An 18,892-nucleotide genomic window follows, 5' to 3' on the forward strand; every position below is an offset into this window, starting at 1 on the left:
CTTATTTTGTGGTTCTGAGTTCCCTGAAAAGGATTTGGTAAGGTTACAAAGTGCACGTATTTGAAGCTCTTTCTGATGGCTCTATTTCACCTCTTCCTAGCCTGCTAAGCTTTCCACTTGTCTCTTGTTCTTGATTGTGAAAACAGGCATATATGGGAGGGGCCTGTGGAGTATTTCTATTATAGAGAACACTTATCTGAGGGAGGGATTGCCATGATATGGGTTTCTTTCCTTCAGAAGTGATTTGTCTAAGCAAACATGATGAAAAGAAAATTTAGGGCCTTGGAGCTTCATTTGTATTTTCTATGATATTTTACAAATTGAGAACTCATATTTTAAGCAGTTAGGTAAAATACATAATCCATTGACTTTCTAAGACATATGGGGATCATATACAAAACATTAAGTTAGAGATGCCATTCTGTACATTGAGTGATGGCACATTAGTTACAATCACAGCCTCAAAGACTTTCTGTCAAAGGATAGGAGGAACATCAATATAAACTAACCAGTACCCTCAGAGCTCCTTGGAGCTATACCACCAATCAAAGAAAACACATGGTGGAACTTGTGGCTCTAGCTATATATGTAGCAGAGGATGGCCTAGTCAGTCATCAATGGCAGGAGAGGCCCTTGGTCCTGTGAAGGCTCTATGCCCCAGTATAGGGGAATGCCAGGGCCAGGAATGGGAGTGGGTGTGTTGGGGATCAGGGGGAGGGGAAGAGGGAGGGGATAGGGGACTTTCAGAGGGGAAAGTAGGAAAGGGGATAATATTTGAAATGTAAATAAAGAAAATATCTTTTTAAAAAATCTCTGGAAAAGAAGAGATACACTAATAATTAACATCATTAGGCATTTATGCTGAGAGGAAAAGCAAATGTCAGAGAGAAAAGCCTAATGTATCCTTCCTCATTTCCAGATACACAGGTAAGATCCCTGTAACAAAACACAGTTTATCATGGGAAATACATACCCATTTGTTCTAGCTGCTTTTCTATTACTGTGTTGAAATATTGTAACCAAAAACAGCTTTAGAAAGGAAAAAGGTTTCTTTGTTTGCACTTTTTGGTCTCAATTTATTTCTGAGAGAATTCAGGACCAGGAACTAAAGGCAAGGACCCGGAGGCATGAACATCCCATGGAGGGATGCTTCTTGCTGCCTCACTCACAGGCTCTCCTTAGCTGCTTTCTTACACAGACCAAGACCACCTATCTTTACATGGTGCACCCTTCAGTATCAATTCATAATCCACACATCCTCCCAAATGCCCACAGGCCAATCTGATCTAGGCAATTTCTCAGTGGGGGCTTTCTTCTCAGATGACCCAAGTTGAAAATTAAAGTACAAAATGATTTCTGTAGTATAATTTTTATAGAGAGTGATACCTTTATATATAAAGAGTCAGAGAAATGGAAAATTGTGGTTTGTTTGTTTGTTTGTTTGTTTGTTTGTTTGCTAACCCAAATGAAGTCGACACTTCTGTAGTAGCATGATTGGACAAAATGGTGTAATCTAAAATCATAAATACTATGAAGGGTGGCCCAGAAAAGCCCTTCATTTTGTTTCCTCAGAGGAGAGAATACTCTTTTGTCCTGATGCAGAAAGGCCTCTTTGGCATGAGGGTCCGAAATCCAATTTACCAAGGACAGTCAGCTGTGCTTATCACCCATTCACTGGAGAACAAGTGAGAGAAGTTTTTCTACTCTCCGTGGCCCATTTCTGCTGTTTTCTCTAATGCCAGCTACCATATTCTGGGGCAGTATGCCCAGAACCTCATTACTGTGTTAGTTTTAGAAGAGTTGGTTGTGTTTGAACTGTGGATTTTTTTCTTTTACTTGCTTTGAAGCAAATGTGCAACTTTCAAATTGCTGGAGGTTTAGTTCTTTCATAAATATATTCTCATACTGGTACTTCAAAAGACAGTATATTTTAAATTGCAGAATGTGATTGTCTATTCAGACTAAAGAAACTGCCTTTCATTCCTTTGTAAAAAAGAACTTTTTATTTCTCTAGTATCTGCACCCCTGCCTCCCCCCACCAAAAAAAAAACCCCAGCAAAATCATTACTTAGAAACCTAACCTGGTGTCTCCTAGCTGATGGCTCAGTAGTTACATATATTGTGCCAATATTTTGAAACTCTGGGCTTTAGTCAACATTCTAATCGCTGTATTGTTGCGCTGCTTTTGTTACTGAAAAGATTTCAATGAGTCGTATTTTGAAGCTCTTTTCAAACGTTGAAACACATCTTTAAAATAGAAAGGGACAAAATTGGAGTTGTTTGGGTTTGTGACTGAGTAGACTCCATATTCTGTAAGTACATTCTGCAGTACTGAAGCTCTTACATTCAATTCTCAGTCTGAGGTGCTTGCCACTGAGCTGGAAAGGAAGCCTAAAGGACTGAGGAGGGAATAAATGCTGTGAGTTGAGATTTACAATGAAGTGTTTGGAAACTGGGAGGATGCTAATGGGAAAAGCTGGTGGTGCAGGGTAAGCGGTCAGAGACTCTGCTGTGGAACCTGCTCTGGACCTTTCACTCCTAGTCCAAGGGCTGGAATAAAAATCAGTACAAATCAAGAGGCAGATAAAATCCCGTGTGGTTGTCTTTTAAGTGAACATTCTACGCAAGCATTATTTGTCAACAGAATTGTTTAGTGAAATTATCCAAACCAGAGCAAATTTCCTTTAGTAGACAAAAAGCAAATAAAACCATTGCATTTCTATCAAAGGCAGTTTGAAGGGTGAAGATGCCCTTCTAACACAAGGGTGTTAGATCCCTTATCCAGAGGGAGTAAGTCTGACTGAGGCTCACCCTGGGTGTGCTTCTCTTCTCAGGCCATTCCAGGTGGGAGAGAAGGAACTTCCTCTCACTGCAACCACGGTGCTAATCTGTAAGAAACTGAGTCTAAGAGTAGGAACATCCGGTTATGTGTGTTTCCCCGTGACTAATGGCTCCTGCTTTCTACCCTTCCCTTTACGCCAAATAACTTCCAGCTTGTCTGGAATACTACACGGTGTGGTTTGGGTAGGTTGTATTGTAGGCTTTTGCTCAAATTTCAGTGGGTTCTATAAACATAGCTAATTTCTCAAGTGGAAGATACTAAGTTTTCATTTTTATTTTCATGAAATTACAGGGATTTGATTACCTTAATGTCTCTTCAGATATATGGCTCATCTAATGTATGTTTTTAGTTTTGGAAGGAAAATTATCTATTTTCATTAAAAATATTTAACCCACACACCACTTGCATTTCTCTTTGTAAATGAAAGAAAAATTGGAAGATTGCTCACAGACATATTGCTATATATAGACTTGTTAAAAAATGGTCTCTCTGCAAGAACTTACATATTTAAAATGTTATTTTTGTAAGATTTTGCAAGTTTCATTCAGAATAAAAATTATCATTTCTAATATCAAGCATGGTATTTTTTATTTCTGAAGAAGTTGCAAGAAGAAGTTTTATTCCAGGAGGACCTCACCATTTTTACAGGGACATAGCCCAATCTTTTATGCGGTGTCTAATTAGTAAACAACAGATATGAATCAATAAAAGCAGAGACTAATAAAATGTTTTTTAAAAGATATATATTAAATACCTTCTTCTTTTGTATGTTTCAAAATATTAAAAATAAACCATCATATAATATAACAATAATATTATATCACTGTTTCTAAAATAAACACAAAAAGAATTAACCCAAAACTTCAGAATGAAGTTGGGTTTTTTCCCTCTGTGTTTATGGCAAATTGCTGTCTAACATACATGATTTGTGCTGTGGATTGGCCCGACCTTCTAAATTACCTTCTAAATTAAATTTGAAATATGTATTAGAAAATAAACTATGTGAGTGGGGCACATAGGCTATCTGTGAATATATAAGTAAAGTTGAAAGGAACTTTATACCCCTGAGGTCTTGAGGTGACTATTTTGGAATCTTATTTTGATCTTTGGAATATCACTATAGAAATATAGCAACATCCAGAAAAGATAAATTATAAATGTGAAATGTTGGTATAATATTTTCACCCAGTTTTTCTGCGCTAAGTTAATGGCTAATATTACTTTTACTGACTTTTCATGTTTCCATATTTATTGTTCTTTTGTGAAGAGGAAACTCCAAATACCATTACTATGGGATTCGTGTGAAGCCAGATTCTCCTCTTAACCGTCTACAAGAAGATATGCAGTACATGGCTATGAGGCAGCAGCCCATGCAACAGAAGCAAAGGTACAATCTGAGTTGTTGTGTCAACGCTGCATACATGTTAACTCCATAGGTCTTCTTATCTCTGAGCAAAGAGAACAGGCAAGCGCCCAGGAAGGGGTGCTACCATTGGCATGCATTTGCTGGGCATCGTGTTAGAATATCATTTAGAATTCCAGTGGTCCCTCTCTCAGTTTTTAAAAAATAACTTAGTCTTCAGTGTTTTGGGTCCGCATAGAGTTAAATGCCCCAAACTACCGTTCATACAGGGAAATGTCACACAAAGATCAAGGAGTAAATACATCATCTAGGCAAATAGCACCTTTGGAGAAATTTAATTTTAGTATCCATGAGACATGCTGTTCTTACATCCTTCCAATAATTTTAAGTTTTATTTATTGCATATGCAAATGTGAGTATCTGTGTGTGTGTGTGTGTGTGTGTGTGTGTGTGTGTGTGTGTGTGTGTGTGTGTATGAAGGAGGGGTAAGATATATTTGTGAAGGTGGGTGTGTGGAGATCAGAGAATAATTTTCAGGATTTGGTTCTCTTTTTCCACCATGGGTTTCATCCAATGCAGGTCATCAGGTACGCAGCTTTACCTGGTAGCCATTTTGCCCATGCCAGCTAATTCTTTCTCACCAAGTCTTCTGAGTTCTTGTAGAATCTTTGGGATTTCTTACAATCCTTGGAATCACGTCTCCACCAACATAGACCTTAGAGCTTTAAGAGATCTTACATTCATGGATGGATGGATGCATGGGTGGATGAATGAATCAGAAGACGAATGGGAAGATGGATGGATGGATGCTAGAATTACAAATCATGGAATTGAAAAGAACCAACTCTGTCTGATCTGTGCTCATAATCCTTGACAATCAAAGCATTAGCAGCCATGGTTTTCACAAAGCTTAAGTGGAATACACAGCCCACTGCACTGTTGTGAAGAGCCTTCCAGTCACGTAGGACTCGTGTCACAATTTACAGTAAAGAAACATTTTGTGAACTCGCCCTTTTTACCAGTATAGCTTACATATGCTCTGTAGTTATAACTGTCCTTTCCTACTGAAGTGGTAGAAGTACTAGCAAAAAGGAATGATTTCTCTGGCTTCCTCATTATTCTAAAGTGGTTATGTGTGTAGGCAAGATATCCTCATCCACACTAGTGTAGTATGCAGCATGAGTTCTAAGTCATAGAAAGACAACATCACATAATAGGCTTTCCTCTGGTCAAGAGACACTGATTAAAGGCATACTATGTACTGGGTCCTAAACTCAAGGGTAAGACATAGTCTCTACTTTTGAAAATATAAAGTGTGTGAGGAATGAGGGGAATAAAGTAATGCAATGTCCTGTGCCAAAGTCCAGTGTTAGTCAAAGAACTGTAGAATACAGAGTAATTGTACAAAGCCTGGGAGCGAGAGAATTAGGAAACATAATTGAGAAAGTGATGCTTGAGAAGGGACTAAGAGTGAAAAAAAGAAAGGAGTCTCTAGGTAGAAGGGAAATGTTCCCGTAAGCACATGGAGGGAAAGGGTGAGGTTGGCAGTGGCCCATGGTTTGGTTAAATTGTTTTGCAGAAGTAGAGTTGCAAAGATGCTTAAGTAGAGAGTAAAAAAGGTGATATCTACAGCAGTTTGATCATACATTAAGTAAGGGATTTAGTGTTACTTGCAGGTAATTAAGTTTAAGGGTTTTTGTGTGTAGAAATAGCTTTAAAGCTATTTAAAGCTTTTAAGCAAAAGAATGGAATTTTGATTTTTTTTTTCTAGAAAGAAATTTTTGATTTGGGATAAGACATAACTAATGGGGGAAAAAACTGGAGGCAAGGACTCTTTGTTAAATAGCTTCAGCAGAGCCAGAATTCCCAGTGTGTCCTAGCTCAGCATTGCAGTTCAAGGCTGGCAACCTTATTTTAAAAAACAAGAACAAATGCACAGATTCTCAATTTTGTTTTTCATCACTAGTTATTATCTTTTTAATCTATAGGTAGAAAATGAATTTTAAAAGACTAAAGAAAACACAATAAAACATGTATTAGTACCTTATATGGTGGCAATAGTTTGTTATAGTAAACTATTATGATCTTAAGGTTTTGGTTATTTTTCCACTTATTAAGAACAGAATTTATAGCACTTACTTTCTGCTGTGCTCTCTGCCCCCAACTTAGCAGCAAAACAAAGTAGATGATGGTGAAATCAAGAAAAGCTTGATTTAGAAATAACATATTCAAATGTAATTAACAGAAGCTTGATAAATTGTGCCTAAGACAAGTAAAGCCAGTTTCTTCCTGTGATTTTTCAAGAGGAAATCTAGTAAACTTTCATGAATGTAAATTTTCCAAAGACAGTCTTTATAAAAAGCACCTAAATGGAGGCCCCACTGAGTCTAGAATTCTGGTTGGGTTGGGGGTGGGTAGTGGGGACATCCTTGTGGAGAAGAGGGAGCACGAGGGAGGAAGTATGGGATGTGGAACAGTCAGGGTGGACAGAGGCAGGGGGAATAGAATCTGGAGTGTAAGTAAACAAATAAATAAATGGAAAAGAAACTTTTTAAAAACCTGAACTGGGTAAGTACAGGTTGTTTTTTGTTTTGTTTTCTTTCTTTTTCCTGAATTACCTCCTACTAAACAGACTCCAGAGCTATCAAGGTTAAGGAGTCATGAAAATCTTTTATGTATATGTGTATATATATATATATATATATATATATATATATATATATATATAATCTGCTCGTGGTAATAATTGCTGTAAGAAAAGATACAATATGAGCATGTTTATGGAGATATAAAATTCTTATTATAGTAGTAAAGTCTGCCAGAATCAGTGTCTTGAGTAGTCTGCCTTCTCAGTGAAGAACATTAGAATACTGAAGATGGACTGGATGTAGTAGATTTTGTTTTCTCTCTCCTGGTGGTTTTTTTATTTTAATTTATTTATTTTGAGATTTGGGCCTCACTATATAGTCTCAGCAGACCTGTAACGTTTATGCAGATGAGGCTGGCCTCAAACAGAGATCCACCTGCTTCTGACTCCTGAGTGCTGGGATTAAAGGTGTGCACCACTGTGCCTGACAAGGGGCTTGCTCTTGCAGTGGCACCTAGAGAATAACAGCAGTGTTTTTGCTGAGTCCTCGGGCTCTGCACTGCTATACCCAAAGGGCTTCAGCTTGCTGAAGGATCATACATACTGTATACCGTCTCCATCCTTGAGTTTAGACATAAGGGTCAAATTAAGAGTTTGTTGAAATGATGAAAAATAGTCATTTTTATCATTTATCTGAATTTTTTCCTTTGGTGATATGAGTCAAGATTGTTCTCTGTAGTCCTGGCTGTCCTGGAACTCTCTCTGTAGACCACGGTGGCCTCAAACTCCAAGGAATCTGCTTGTCTCTGTTTCCTGAGTGCTGGGATTAAAGGTGTACACTTCTACTCCCTAACCCCTGATAGTTTTTTAATATCTGGATAATTTCAAGATTCAAATTATTCTAATGAATTAAAATTGATAAAGAAAATATACTCTTGTTAAACTATAAATGGTGTGTGGAAGATATAAAATATTTAATAACAGGTACTAGTATCAAACAATTCAGTATATTTGGATTGAATATTTCATGATTTATGACTGTACCTATAGTACCAGTTATAATTAAAAGTCAAGTATGTGTGTGCATTATTTTGATAATTAAAGTTTGGGCATTCAGTTTTACATATCTAGTTTGAAAACTTGATAGGATAATAGGGATAATTTCCATGTCTGTGCAAATCAGATGTTCTTCAAAGCTGCCATACGGAGCATAGCCAATCAAAGCATAGCCATATGGAGTGTAACCGAGCACCAAGAGATAAATGAAAAGAAGTTATGGTTGAGAAGTCCATAGTTTCCCATACTTGAGAGATGAATCAGTCTTCAAACCATTTACCTAAAATAAAGGAGCAGATTAGAGCCTCCTTGATTCAAAGGCAATGGTGGGGTATAGCTATTGACAAAAGAAAGTTATAAGTAGTCAGGGTCATGTTTCCTTCGGACTTACTCAGTGGATGCCATGGTCTGTGGACCTTCAGTGACTGGCAAATGAGCTAAGGCACTTCTAGCAGCCCTTATTCCTGTTCCTCTGCTAATTAGAGGTAGGGTACCAAAATGCTATAAATTCCTCCAAAAGTAGTGTTAGCTGTGGACAGTACAAAGGAGGAAATGGGTGAACTAGCTTCTGTTGAAAGAGAACTTTGCATTTGAATGAAGTGGACTCCAGTTTTTTAAGGAAATTTACTCATGTATTAAATTCTTATCCTAATTTACACAGCACATAAACTAGGCTATCAAGGAACAAAAGGAGAGGGATAATTTTTAGCACTTAAAGAAATCCATAGAACTTGTTGGCACATATATTTTAGCTATTCTTTCACATCCTTGTTTCAGAATTGGTAGAGAGAAACTGCATGTTTTTGACAATGTGCCTGACCATGTGTGATCCCGGTGCCCACTCTCAGTTAAAATTTATCATTTCTGAACAATTTCATGTAGTTGTCAGTTGCTTACAAAATAATAACATCATGTGTAAAAGAGAGCCTAAAATGAACAAGGGTAGAAAGAAATAAATCAGTTTACACGAAAACAATGTCTACATAGTATAGATGACTCACCATTTTAGCAACCTTAACAAGAATCCACCCTCTTATCTTCATACTTGTATGAATTCTGTCCTTGAAGACACAGGTAACTTAAACCATGCACTTACAAAAAAACTTCATAGCAGAGTGTGGAGGATCATGGCTCCCTTCTTTTTCTTCCTCCCTGTCCCTCATTATCTCTTTCCCTTTCCCTCTCACATGGAAGACTGAGGCAAGAGAATTTCTCCAAGCTTGAGCACAGCAAAAACTACCTAGTGGGACCTTTTCCAAAAATGCACATGAAATACAGGGCAAAATCACATTGTAGTGAGGATGTGTTAATCAAGAGGGAAATGTGTCATCTTTGCTTTCACATGGTCCCTTGCTAGGAAGAGGAGTTGGAAAGACAGCCTTTGTGGTGCTGGAGGAAAGATAAGAGCTGTTGTAGAAAGGGAGTCAGCAAGACTCCATATACTTCAGATGTTAGGAAGGACATCCAAGGACGTTTGCAATTAGAGCTTTCTTAATGTCAGGAGCTTAGGACAGGCGAAACAACTCTGCACAGGAAGTGGGGGATACAGATTTCATTGTAGATGACGTCAGCACACCGAGCCTCAGTTTCTTCATCTAAAAATGGAAACATCTAAAAACTATCATTTTATAGTTCAAGTGGAAAAAGTAAAATATTTTAAGCTGGAAGCATTGAAGTGTTATTCGTCTTTATGGTACCATGCTGTTATAAGCATTTTGAACAAGAAGGCACCCGGAAGTGTAGTAGATGTGGCTTGTTTGTTCTTCAAAGCTAGTAGTTCCCAGCTTTAACCAATGTTAATAGTTCATCATACTTTCCCTGGGCCACAAATTCTCTGGGATTATTACATTATTATTATTATTATTATTATTATTATTATTATTATTATTATTATTGGAGGACTGGGTCGTTCCCTTGAGGCAGGTACGAAGTCTTAAGTGAGCAACTGCTCTGTTAAGTGTTCGATTTGGTCTGAGACAACACTGAGGAAACCTGACGGTGACTGCTGAAGTGGCTATCATTAGTACACTGCAGTAGTAGCTCATGATGTCATGATCCACTGAAGTCAAGGGGATCATAAAGAACCACTCCTCAACCATTAATTGAACTCAAGGAATGTACACAACGTCTAATGAGTTGTCATAGTCACCATCTAGTGCTCTTCTAAGTGGTCACTGGACTTTATACTGCTCTTCAGTCTCATTTTATAGGATAGGGCTCATTTGGAAATTATATTGTAATTTACTTACAAGAAAGCCCTGTTTAATTGTGCATTAGACAAGAATTGCAACAATTTATTTTTTCCTCGACAGTCTTAGGTGCTTTTACTTTTTGTTGACATCAGGTGGAACAGGATTGTGATTATCTAAATAAAGAAGTGGAAGGTATATTTTAAATCTCTGTAACAGAGCCAGCTGTAAACAATAGATGAGCTACATACACTCAAATTATGTTTGTAAGAATATCACTATTCTAGGCTTCTTAAGTATGTAAGCTAACGGGGCTCAGTAATGAAATTCAGGAATTCAGACTTGCCTCTTTCAACATTACCTCCTCAGCCCCTCCTGAGCACATTCATTAAAGAACGAGTGATCGACATCAGTCACTCACAGTTGAGACAACAACCACATTTGAACTTTGTTTTATTTTCCTGCATCACTGCAAATGTAAACTAGTAAATAGCCAAATATTCTGAGTTACTAAGAAGAATACAAATGAAATTCTACCTTTAGTCAGCAAGGTTGATATTATGAGTCACTCTGATATTTAATATGATATCGCAGACTCACTTACTATTCATAAGTAATGGACCTTCTCACAGTAGTATTTTCTTCTGATTCATCTGTGTTTATGTCACTTGGCTCATTTCCAATATCAATTTAGGATGCTAAAGAGAATTACAAGACACCAATAAAGTAGACAATTCTAGCCTCTTGTTATTAATAAGTGAGCATTTTTTATTTGTTCATGCAAATTAGTTTTGTACTTTCATGAATCCTAAGGGCAAACAGTACCTGCCTATACAGTCGTCTTGCCTCTCACGTGGGCGTTTTTCAGCTGCTTTGAAAGGAATTTTCCAGATGTTTTGTTTGGTGTGTTGAAGACTCTTTCCAGTAATGGTGACTGTGTAATGCTTTTTGCCTTCCACTGGACTTCTGCAGTGTCTGCTTGTGAGATTATTGACAGAATACTGTTTCTACAGGAGAACACAGCTGTTCAAGTTCCAAATAACAGCTACAGCTAACCTCATGGTGAGAGATTCCTAACAGTTTTCCAGATTTTCTTGTTAGTGACAGGTTTCAAATGTACACTCAGTTATTAAGACATCAGAGTGTCTTTCCTTTCTTAATCATTACCAGTGTTCACTCGGATTTCCCATGGAGTTGCAAGCTGTTCAAATGATCGTTTGCTCCTTGCTAATTTTGAAACCAAGAGCTATCGCCTCCTTTAATAAAATGCGGGTCTCTCCTATGAACATGCATAACTCAACAGCTCTAAGGGCCCGTGACAGGAAAACTTAACCTAGAGATAATTTAGAAAGTAAATGGAAGTACATGGAGGGTACAGTTCCCAATACTGAAGAGTCCATTATTTTCACAGGATTTGATACACAGGTTTGGTGGTAGTGTGTTTTTAGTTTCTCCTACCTTTTACAGTGTAGCATTTTTATGACTATTTAATGAAGAGTAAGGAGAGGCAAAAAAATTCAAACATTCATCTCTTAATAATAAAAAATTGCACCAGAATTAAAATAATATAGAATTATTATGTTAGACCAATAAAATATTCAAGAACTTAAAAATATTAATGTTTATCCTTTGCCTGGCTAAAACAACCTGCACATATCACATGTAGTACTCAGTTAATATCTGATTAATTGATCTAATTATAACAATTGATAGTGTGATCTTATCTGTTCATTTAAAATTTATGTATATTATAGGAAAAATAAAAGTTATGTGGTTTTAGGGGAATGTGCTGTCTGATGTTGGGTATATTTCTACAACATGGGATTAAAGGTGTCCGTTTTGCAATAAGAAGTTCTGTGGACTAGGCCCATGCAAGCTACTCAGGAAATCTTTTAGAAGGGTAAAACCAACTCCAAGCCCCACTCTCAAAGACATTGTTTACTAGATGTTGAGTAAGGCTAGGCTCTTGTGGATAATATCCTAGATATTGATAAAGCTTTATAATGACCTGTATATATCATCTTTAGCCATCTCTTCAAGTAAGAATCAGCAATTATAAGTCTTTGTTTAGGCTCTGTTGAGTGTGAATGTCTTGGTGCTCCTGCTTTGGGGAAACCCAGACAGCTAAATTAATTGATCCTATATTCCCTTAGAATCAAGAGAATGAACATCTGGACTTCCTGAATCCAAAAATTTTCAACTTTGAAGATATCTTCCAAGGACTGACTAAATGCTAAACTGTAATACAATGACTATGTGACAGTGTGGTTGTTGCCTTGCACACAGCATAGAGAGCAAAAGTTAGTGCTTCAGAAGAGCTCTTTCATGTGTCCTTGCTCACACTAGCCCTCTTGGCCATGAGCCATCTTCCATTCATTACTGACACAAACCCCTCCCAGAATTTGTCCTCAAACCTTTCAACCTAAGGCTCAAAAATTTCTAGCTTATACAATTTGTATTGCTATCAAAGCTAAGTACACAAAAGACAGTGTTACCTGTCTTCCAACCCACTGCTGTTGTTACTGTTGTAATTATAATGAAAATGTTCATTTCCTAGTTCTATATTTTCTGGATTTTCTCTTTTTTTTCTGAGTATTGACTCAAAAGTATTTTTAGAATGGTTTTGTATAGCTCTTTTCCTCCCATAAGCTTCTTTTCAGGTGTTTTATATCTCCCACATAATATTTACACCTAATTAGTCCTTCTAACTCAATAGTATTATCATTACACAATCGTGTGTTAATTGTAATTCATTTGTGGTTTGATTACAAATTTTAAGATGTAATACCCCTTTCTTTTAGAGTCTTCCACTGCCTATGATATTGGCAAGCTCTGTCTTTCCAAGGGAGCAAATAATTTTGCTTTTAAGTGTAAGATTTGCTGAACCCTTTGTGAAGGTAGACTGCTGTATATAGCATGTATCCTTGGGAAATGTGCAATCTAAGAGTAATAGCAATTGTTTCTTTTTAGGTTAAGTTTCATCTACTCTTCCTATTCATGTCAGTAAGACCCAGTGCTGTGTAGAACAAAAAGAAGGTGATTTGAAATAGCTACAAGAAGACCAGACACATATTCACATCAAAGCTGGTTGAGGCAATCCAGGAAGAGGAAAAGTGTCTCAAAGATAGGCAAAAGACTCAGAGACAGATGTGACTCACACTATTAGGAATCTCACAAGAACACCAAACTACATACCCACAACATTACATATATGCAGATTAACTAGGTTAGTCACAGGTTTTTATTTGTGCGTGTGTGTGTGTGTGTGTGTGTGTGTGTGTGTGTGTGTGTGTGTGTGTTTAATATGGGAAATGAAGAAAAGTACATTCTGATTAAAAGAAAAAATACATACCTACTGCATATATAGTCTGTGCTTGTTTGTCTGGGGAGATTTGCAGAGGCTCCTGGAGGCTCATGCTAATGCTTGTGGTGGTGTGGGAGTGCTGATGTTGGTGATGGTGGTGATGCCTGTGGTGGTGTGGGAGTACTGATGATAGTGATGCTTGTGGTGGTGTGAGAGTGCTGATGGTGGTGATGGTGGTGATGCTTGTGGTGGTGTGAGAGTGCTGATGGTGGTGATGGTGGTGATGCTTGTGGTGGTGTGGGAGTGCTGATGTTGGTGATGGCGGTGATGCTTGTGGTGGTGTGGGAGTACTGATGTTGGTGATGGCGGTGATGCTTGTGGTGGTGTGGGAGTACTGATGATAGTGATGCTTGTGGTGGTGTGGGAGTGCTGATGTTGGTGATGGTGGTGATGCTTGTGGTGGTGTGGGAGTACTGATGATAGTGATGCTTGTGGTGGTGTGGGAGTGCTGATGTTGGTGATGGTAGTGATGCTAATAGTGCTGATGGTAAGGATGGCATGCTTTATGGTGTATGGTGATATTTTTGCTGGTGGTGCTTATACTGGTGGTAGTAGTGATGCTGCTGATGGTGGTGCTGATGCTGGTGCTGATGGTGTAATGCTTGTGATGGTGGCAATGGTGCTGCTACTGGTGGTGCTGGTAGTAATGGTAATGATGGTGGTGCTGATGGTAGTAAGGATGGTGTGGTGATGGTATAGTGCTGGTAGGATACTGATGTAATGTTTGGCCTCATTTGTAGCACATTTTGTCTATTTTATTAGCAAAGAATGTACATAAAGTTTGGAAGTAGAACCTAAAAGTTTTCTGACTTTGATTACTTTTTATGCATATGATAATTTTCCCTGGTCTTAGGGGGAAACCCAGGGCCTTGTGTTTGCTAGTCAAGTGTCCTAACACTGAGAGCTAAACCCTACCCCACGTCCTCTAACATCTAATTAGGTAAACTAGGTGTATAGATGACTTCTTGTTTTGTTGCATACTGAAGCTTCTGGCCTTTGTATGTGCAGCTGTTGATAAGAATCAAGGGAGATGAATGTGCTGAGATGCATACGAGACTTTAGGAAATATGAAAAGCAGTATCATAAGATTTTAGGTGGGTCTTATTTTAAGTCTATTAACTGAAAGCCTCCATTGACATTTCTTTGCAAACTCTTTGATCTTGGTTTAGAATGAAGTTCCAATGGATTTATATGTTTTACCTGGAGCCAATGGCCGCTACAAATTATGTTCACAATAGGTACCACAACTACACAAACACCTTTGCCTCTGCTGTCAAAGAAATATCTCACAATTATTTCATTCTTACATCAATTTCTGGACTTTCACAAATGACTTTATTTCTGATTGCCCTTCCCTTTTTCATTTCACAATTGGAAAAAATGTCTACACAGAACTTCATGAGTGTATCAAGAAGAAACATTCAGCAAGTATCTGGACATTAGCAGAACTAGATTAAAACTGAACGCCTTAAAAGATTGGGTAGTGTAATAAAGCAAGGAATAATTTGGTTTGTTTGTTTGTTTGTTTCCCATCTAATATTTTTAGGTACAAGCCTATGCAGAAAGTGGATGGGGTTGCAGATGGTTTCACAGGAAGTGGCCAACAGACAGGCACATCTGTTGAGCAAACTGTAATTGCCCAAAGTCAACATCATCAACAGTTTTTAGGTATGTTAAGGTGTAATGCGTATTAGTTGCTTTTAGGATTTTGAAGAGAAAAATAGTCGTCTCTTTTCCAAGTAGAATGTTGTCAGATGTTAACTCCACATAAAGGGGGAGGTGATTCGGTGCTGAAACTATGACGTCAAATGAGAGCTCTGGTTCATCTCTTTTGAAATATTAAGCTATATGGAATCTTGAATGCATCTGCCTTAAAAATCTCAGTGTGTTGAAATCAAGTGTTTTCAAGAGTTTATATTACAGTTGGCTTTTGTGATCAAAATCATGTTGTGTACTTCAGAAGTAATGTCAAATCCAAAAGAATTCTCATTTCCTGCACACAAAGTTGCATATCCATATGTTAAATTCAAAAAGTTATAAAGTTGAAATATTTTATTCTTTTTAAATTAATTGCAGTGCTTCCTATGTTTATAATTTTATAGAAATAATATACATTTCTTGTTCCCGAAAGTGTTTACAAGTAGAACTTGAACATTTGAATATTTATGCTAGAGCCCAAGGAACAAAAGTGGAAGTTCAATTGGCAGCTATTACGTAGATGAGAATACATAATCTCCAAACACTGGGTCAATATAAAGAGTTGCTTTCAGAGTGTATGTGTATACATGTGTGTGTGTGTGTATGTGTTTGTGTATCTGTGTGCACATATGTGTGTCTGTGTGTGTTTGTATATGTGTCTGTATGTATGTATGTGTGCATGCGTGTCTTTGTATGTATGCATGTGTGTCTGCGTGCATGTATGTGCCTGTGTGTGTGTGTGTGTGTGTGTGTGTGTGTGTGTGCAAGTGCGCATGGTGTGTGTGTATGTGAATTGCCAACAGAAATAGCTGGAATAGACTTACAGGTTAGAAAACTTCTGAGCTTGAAACTGTTAAGGAAGCATTTTATAAACCAAAGTGCTCAGCTATATTTGACCATTGAGCTTTAAACAATATTACTTTTTTATTTTGTAGTTATAATTCAGCTTTTCTATTCAAAGAATGTAAAACATTTTATATTTATTTCCTAGAGCTTATAAATGAATACCATTCTTCATTTAATTTTGAATTTATGGTAAAGAACATACCAAGTATATTTCCAATTGTCTAGGGCTAATGAGAAAAGAGAAAGAGTATGTGCTTGTAAATTACAGTGTCATCAAGAGAGGGCTAAATGAGCAACAGCAAGTGTCCTAGTGATTTGAATACAGAAGTGTGTTGGGGAAGATAGCCACCAGAAAGCAGAGGCTGGTGTAAACGTAATCCTCAAGAGACTTGTGCTACAGTCATCGACACCATGTTCATGTTGTGAGACATAATTTGGTTACAGGATAGTATCATCCATCACATCAAATTAATGTTCTTAATTTAATGCTATTTTTGTACTTTGGGCTGTTTAGTTTTATAGCTTTCATCTTATGATTATTTAAAAGATGAACATAATAAGTTTAAGGCTATGTTTATTTTTATGTAGTTTGATAGCATAATAATAAAAATAACTAAAATTCCTACTGGCAAGCTCAGGTGGTTTTTTTTTCCCCAAGAGCCTATACAATACCCATTTTAATTAGTGTAAAGCTTAGTTAATACAAAATTCACAAGTATACTCCATTCATTCTTCCATCATATGCTGAAAATGTTTCTAAGTCTGGCTAGAAAATATTAGCTTGAAAGTCAGTGATCTTTGGCCCTCTGGTCTCCGCATTTTCTTTCCTTTTAGTCTTCTGAAAATTTCCCTCATTAATCTGTAATTGACACCATCCACAATAGCTTTTTTTCTGTTGTGTTGTCATGGTAACAGATGCATCTCGAGCACTTCCAGAGTTTGGAGAAGTTGAAATCTCTTCCCTGCCAGATGGTACTACCTTTGAGGATATCAAGTCACTGCAGAGTCTTTATCGAGAGCACTGTGAGGTAAGACTTTGAAGTGTAGTCTGGGCACATGCTAAGTTTTGCCACATAACTTGTTAAGACAAAATAATCAAGTTTGTTTCCCTAGAGAACAGAGTAGTCATACTAGCTGTTTTGAGCATTTCTTTGAACACTAATAAAAATCCTTCTTCTTTCTTGTCTCAGTGGAAAGTGAAGGGTGAGTGAGAGTTAGAACCCATTTTATTCTCTAAAACTGATCATTATATCTCTTACTACAGCAATTCTACTTCTCGGTCTCTGTCCTACAGAAATACTTACATATGGGTAACACATCAAATGTACAAAGGTATATTGCATTATTCTTTTGATCAAAGAGATTGCTTATAGCTTCAATAAGTCTACTATAATCTGTATGTCAAATTATTATATGCTGATAGGATTGAAAACAATAAATTATCTAAAATGAGGTGAGCTCTAGGGTTTAATATTAAAGCAAAAGGAAAAATGCAGAATACTCATAAGACATGTTGGCCTTTGAGTGAAAGAGACCTTACATAAATATCTCCATAAGAAAGAATAAGAAAATGTTAATAATATCTGAGGTGGTTTAAATCACTCCATACTCTTGGGTACTTAAACACTTTGTCCGAGTGGGCAGTGGTGTTTTAGGGAATCCTAGAAATTGTGGCCTTATTCGTATGTCACTACCTGTGGGCTTGGAGAGTTTAACTATTTGTGCCATTTCAAGTTTGTGCCTTCTGCTTTGTGACTATGGTTCAAGTTGTGAACCCTTCACTTTCTACTCCTGATTCCATACTATGGGATTAATCATCTGGAACCACTCTCCCAAATAAACTCTTTCTTCTATAAGTTGTCTTGATTGTGGTGTTTAATCACAACAGAAAAGTAACTAATACAGAAATTGATTCCAGAGAGTAGGGCATTGCTGGGAAGAATGCCCTGTTGACCATGTTGTTTTCTGGAAGAACATGAAAACTATGGAACTTTGGGTAAGAAAACTGGTGAAAAGGTGCAAATAAGACATAATGGGGCCAATGTAGTAAAAGCCGGGAGGACAGCAGCGCTGAGAGCTGTGTGGACTGTCAGGCCTAGCTAAAGAGGTTTCAGAGTGTGACAATATTAGCAAGCGAACTATAGATTGTTCTGTGATATTTAGGCAAAGAATTGGCTGCTTTCTGCCCGTGCCCTAAGAACTTGCCTGAGGCTAAATTTAAAAGTAAGGAACTTACTTTATTAGCAGAGGAGATTGCAACACATCACAATATCAACTGAATCTCGTATTTACTTGTAATCACTCCTAACAGGTCAACAATGAGAAAGAACAAAAGGTGCAGAAAGAAATATAAAATGCAGAGACCAAAGAATACTAATAAGCTTAGTGTTGTTGACAAGGCTTGTACAGAGAGACTGCAATTATTAAGGAGATTCCACCCTTTAGGATAGTCAGATCTACAATCCAATAAAGGGAAGGTGCTCTCAGAGCAAGATCTCATCCAGCTAAGCTACAACTTGTCCAGAAAGCATAAGGTGTTTTCTTGGGCTCCTGGAAAGCAACCTCAGTCAAAAGCTGCTGCCAATGCAAATCAAGGGGTCAGGGTATATCCTGAGCCAGCAGCCTAACTTTTCAGTGTTGGCTGTGTGGGGATGGCTTGTGATGTCATGAAAGATGAAGAAGTTGTGGAATCTTACTCTGTTTTCACAGAGCTGATGAGGCCAAGTAAATGAGGCAGTCCCTACCTAGAAGTTCCGAGAGGGAAGGGACCTGAAAGGCCATTGTTTGAAACTATAAACGAACGGTGCCTTATAGTGGACACCCTAAAATGTTGGACATGGCAGGTTCATGAGACACCTGCCAAGGAGAGCTGCACTTGAGATGTGGAACCAGCTCAAGAGAGGACACAAGCAATAGAGTTGGAGGTGCAAAGATATCTAAGCCTATT

The 18,892-nt window shown here is 37.6% G+C and overlaps 1 protein-coding gene across 8 annotated transcripts in view; it reads left to right on the forward strand.

Annotated features, from left to right (window-relative positions):
* Rfx3 (regulatory factor X3) overlaps positions 1–18,892 on the forward strand; it is a 265,021-nt gene that overhangs the window by 196,938 nt on the left and 49,191 nt on the right. For all 8 annotated transcript variants that reach the window (XM_029472432.2, XM_029472430.2, XM_085834163.1 and 5 more), the window contains 3 exons: positions 4,110–4,229; positions 14,948–15,069; positions 16,861–16,973. In XM_029472432.2, the coding sequence (XP_029328292.1) occupies positions 4,110–4,229; positions 14,948–15,069; positions 16,861–16,973 (355 nt within the window). The remainder of the gene's footprint in view (positions 1–4,109; positions 4,230–14,947; positions 15,070–16,860; positions 16,974–18,892) is intronic.

The sequence above is a fragment of the Mus caroli genome, unplaced genomic scaffold (genome assembly GCF_978045245.1).
Source record: "Mus caroli unplaced genomic scaffold, Mus_caroli_1 scaffold_20, whole genome shotgun sequence".
Taxonomy (NCBI): domain Eukaryota; kingdom Metazoa; phylum Chordata; class Mammalia; order Rodentia; family Muridae; genus Mus; species Mus caroli.